The sequence below is a fragment of the Aplysia californica genome, unplaced genomic scaffold (assembly GCF_000002075.1).
Source record: "Aplysia californica isolate F4 #8 unplaced genomic scaffold, AplCal3.0 scaffold00345, whole genome shotgun sequence".
In the NCBI taxonomy this organism is placed as follows: Eukaryota; Metazoa; Mollusca; class Gastropoda; order Aplysiida; family Aplysiidae; genus Aplysia; species Aplysia californica.
In genome coordinates, this window is record NW_004797615.1 from 355,970 (window position 1) to 360,850 (window position 4,881).

At 38.5% G+C, this 4,881-nt stretch overlaps 1 protein-coding gene across 1 annotated transcript in view; it reads right to left on the minus strand.

Annotated features, from left to right (window-relative positions):
• Nucleotides 1-1,504: 1,504 nt before the first annotated feature.
• LOC101854425 (serine/threonine-protein phosphatase 6 regulatory ankyrin repeat subunit B) overlaps nucleotides 1,505-4,881 on the minus strand; it is a 17,204-nt gene continuing 13,827 nt past the window's right edge. Inside the window, exon 9 of the mRNA XM_005102864.3 lies at nucleotides 1,505-3,308. Within this exon, the coding sequence (XP_005102921.2) occupies nucleotides 3,158-3,308 (151 nt within the window). The 3' untranslated portion in view covers nucleotides 1,505-3,157. The remainder of the gene's footprint in view (nucleotides 3,309-4,881) is intronic.

Sequence of the window (4,881 nt, forward strand, 5' to 3'; positions counted from 1 at the left end):
TTGTGGCCCATAGAACCCTTTGACGTATCACGAAGGTAGTACATAATGTATTAACTCTCTCCTTACCACGCAGTGATATAGCACAGCGGCGCTTTTTTCAGATCACATTACGACCCCGTCCAGGTTAATATGTAGAACATATTAGACAAGGTTTTATTATTTATTTAAACATTCAAAGGGAAACAAAGAAAATGGAATTCGGACAGGAGTTTGTCCTAAGTGAAACGAGGTTTTATTGGCATTGTGGTAGGAAGAAATAGTAATTGTTCTTCATTGGTTATATATATATGTATATATATATGTATATATATATGTATATATATATAATATATATATTACAATCATTATACAAGTACAAGTATACATAATATATACCGAAGTAGAGGCCTAGTTTCGCCCTGATCTCGAGTTATAGCTCATCACTGTGAGCTTACAGTGCAACAACAAAGGAGAAGATCAGATAAAACACAACAATGTGTGCTTGAAGCTTATAAAATGCAACTTAAAAAGCAATTTCACTTACAGTAGATGTTAAATAAAAGCTTTACAAAATTAATAATTGTCTTGTTTGATCATGGGTTCATTATCTGAATCAAAGGACCAATTCCCCAAAGTGGAACTCAATCACTGCAGACAATCGGTGGAGAAAGAAATAATGTACCAAGTTGTAACACTGCAACTGTAAGGTTACTTAAAAGTAAAGGTGGGAACTCCAAACTGAATGTCCTTCTCTGACAGGATCGGACCAAATTAGCATATATCTGTGTAAAGCGCCTTTCCCATATATGATATACTTTGGATTGAGCTGAGCCCAACCACTACTACTGACGCCACCGTAATCACTGGTTGATTGGCCTCAGCGGCCGAGTGAGGAGTGAGTTCTGATTGACCTAAAATAATCTCAAGAAAGAGTTGGTGTCATGGGATTCAGATGGGTGGTCACTGGGGTGTGTACTTGAGCAAGACATGATAACCCTAGCTAAAAATAAACAGGGCGCTGCACAATGGCAAGTTTGTAAAATTGTTCTTCATTAGTGCAGTTTGTATGTATATTTGTGTGTTTAATTAAGTATCTATGTATTCATGTTTTAAGAGATAAGATCACAGACAACAAGATTTTGGCAGAGAAAGTTCCATTGTCTGTGGGGTAACGGTTTCACTCCTCGCTCATGTTTTCAAAAGACATGGATTCGATTCCCGTTTGTGGAAGTCTAAATTATTCTTGTGGAATATCTCCATCTTTCTGTCAGTACGCTGTATCCCTCTCAGCCTTGGATTGACTAGGGCAAGCAGATTTTGAACAGATATATATATGTATATATATATATATATAGGCATGCAAAAATTTACAATCAATGTACAAATGAGAAAATAAGATGGTCCATATCATACAGTTTTACATTTTCAACACAATGAGAACTTTAAAGAAAAGAGATAAAGCACATGTAATAATAGGCCTACTCTTTAAAACAGGTCGTAATTGAAGCTTTTTTTTTTTTTTTTTATTAATCACGACCAGCACGGTATAGAACCCTTGTAATACCACAACTAAGATGGATACTCTCAGGGGATGTGCCTTCTGCCGGCTGACTTTGTTGAAACTGAAAGACCCAAGCAAGGTGTGGTATTTTTTTTCAAATAGGGTCTATGTGTTTTTACGCCCCCATCGATACAGAAACAGGTTTCAACGCTGCCTGTCAGGGCCAACCCATGCTGAGAGGGACGGAAAGTCCCAGCTAAATTACCAAGATATATGATAAAAATTCTCTACACACAAGAATCGAACTCAAGTTTCCCATGTGCAATGGCTAAAGGCCTTATAACTGCTACACCACAGACGACCGTTAGGTGCAGTCATCATTCAACATTGAAGTCATGTACAAAGTCACTAAATCCAAATACTTGAAATATATCTACTCTAACATCTGATGAATGAGGTTCAAACCATTGAGACATAGATTCAACCTTTCAGCTTCAAAGGTAAATTAAATAAGAAGCACACCCTATCCCTCTCAGTTAACACTTGTTCGACATGACTATCTAAAAAAACCCAAAAACCCCCAAAACAACAAACAAACACATCCATCGCGACAGTAAACTGCAATATTGAGCACATGGTGAGTATTTATGTTTGCCGCGGGATTGAGCTGGGAGAAAAGAGACAACAACGAACATGATATGTATGGAGATTTATACAAGATTTCGTCTTAATGCTGGTGGCTGTGTGCGGTTGGATTAAAATATCCTTGACTGTGCACTGTCATTGCTGCCATACTTTACTTTCTGTAAAACCTTAGCTGTGCGGGTGCGCATCACGATTGCCCAAGTGAAGGGCTAAACACTCTTCCTATAATTGAGTGGGCGTTCACCCCCAGCCTCCCCCTTCTTTTTGCCCTTCATTAATCTGAGTCAAATGGAGTGCTCAGTGGTAAACCAGAATTACATCAAAGTGCACAGTGTAGGTTAATAAAATACAAATCAATAAATTGGTTAAGTAGAGTTGTTTGAGCAGTTCACCAATATGCAGACATTACCTATATAAAAACTAGTAATGCCTGAAATCTCTCAGCCTGGTCAAGGATACTAATATGAGATGACCTGATCAAACTTTTGACAGGAGTCAAATTTAAAGAAGAAGAACAACAACAACAATGACAACAACAATATCAACGACAACTACTCTTTGATTAAGGTAAAAACATGGTAAAAAAAAAGTTCAAAACATCTGCTCAACTTTGTGAGCAGCAAGCAGTATCTGTCTATATAATTAAAATTCAAATCAAAGATCTGTAGAGTTGCTTGGTGCTGATCTAGTCAATGTGTAGGGCTGGCAGAGTCTGAATCGATGTGGGTAACAGCAGTGACAAAATGGATTATCTCTAACATTTCCACTTTTGCCCCCGCCCCCGCTCCCAACCCCCATTGTTAGTGGGGAAGTGGGAAAGGAAGGGGAATAGGGAGAGGGGGGAGGGGGTGGGGTCTACTGCTATATTTCAGAAATATGTACATATGGGTATTAGATCTTGACAATTACATGCAAAGACGTTCGCAACAATCAGAGTAGAAGAGGCTGAGCGGACTGATTTCACATTATCACATTTATCACAAAGAAAAGGTTTTTAAAAAAAAACAGCTGAAGGAAAGGTGTGATGTGGACTTATGAAGTTTTGAAGCGAAACACTTCGTTTGGATCTAAATATTCTCCAAAATATTTGGTTGGAAGATCTCTGTCGGGTAGGTTTTTCTTTGGCACTTTCTTCTTCAGGTCAGCCTTGAATAGATTAGTTTGATGCTGGGTTGGTCTGCGCCTGGAATAAATTAAAAAAAAAAAAAAATGATGTTCTAACAAACAAATCTCTTCAAGAAACAACAAAAATAAAAAGACCTAATACAATGTATGTCACACACTAATACACACACAATGTATATAATATATATAATATATAGTGTGTGGAGTAGACTGTCTTCTTTTCCTGTTCTTTCATGCCACAGTGATACTCTGTTACATATAGAGAATGCAAAAACAAATAAAAAACAAAACAACCAAAAGTAACAATCACTTATTCAAAGTGTCACATTATGCTATAAAGATAAATACAAAAAGAAGAGTGGAATGGACCATGTACTGCTTTTTTCCATTGTCCCTTTGCGTAACCATAGGCCTATACACAGACAGATGCACATTTAGAAAAGCAAACAAATTTTAAAAATGGGGAAAAAGAACAAAGTTCTTTTCAAAGCCCCAAGAAAACAAATACCCCCCCCCCCGGAAAAAAACACCAAAAACCCGACAACAACAACAACAATAACAACAACGACAACGACAACAACAAAATAAACAACCCCCCAACCAATTCCACCTTCCAAAAAAACAACAACAACAACAACAAACAAACAAATTTTAAAGAAAACCCTCTTCATTCACGCACAAGATCAGCCACTACAACATTCTCAGTGAGCTGACCTCTCCCAAATCATAACCACCCTGAAACAACTGAAAGCGTGGGTGCTCCGTTAGCTCATGCTGGACTACAGATAGGATAACCCTGGTTCGAATCCCAGTCAGGGCATTCATAAACTCGGGTCATTTTTGTAGTTTCAAGGCTCTCAACCTATTTGGCTCTGTCCTGTAGGAGACGGGCGCTAAATTTGGAGGTCCCACCTCTTAAATAGCCTTAGTGTTTATAGGGGCGTTAGACCATGCACTTACTTTACTTTTATTTAGTATAAAACCAAGTGCACAACACATGAATGAGCAAATGTATACATAAATACATACGTACCCAGTATAAAGCATGAACACAAAATCTGGCATGTACAAGAATCATACAGTGTTTCGTTTGTTTTTTTCCTTCTCTTGCAAGAGTGTCACAAGTATAAAACATGGTTCTTTTTCCCTGTTGAGCATACATCCTTTTGTCCTTCAGACATTGACTAGACATTTTCCAAGATGTGTATGATAGATCGTGTGTGTGTGTGTGTGTGTGTGTGTGTGTGTGTGTGTGTGTGTGTGTGTGTGTGTGTGTGTGTGTGCGTGCGTGTGTGCGCGAGTGCGTGAATGCGTGTGTGTGTGCGTGCGTGCCCAATGTATGTTAAATATCCGATTTGCTGCTATATGTAATTGCCGAAACATATGTTAAAATGTGTGGATGTATGGGCGCAAGGCCTTTCAAATCAATAAATCATTTTAAAAAATCTCTCTCAATCTCTCTCTCTCTCTCTCTCTCTCTCTCTCTCTCTCTCATTCTGTCTGTGTGTGAGAAAGTGCGTATGCGTGAGCGAGCGTTTGACAAAGGAAGAGAGATAAGAGACGAAGAGAGAGGCACACAAAGAGAGAGAGAGAGAGAGAGAGAGAGAGAGAGAGAGAGAGAGAGAGAGAGA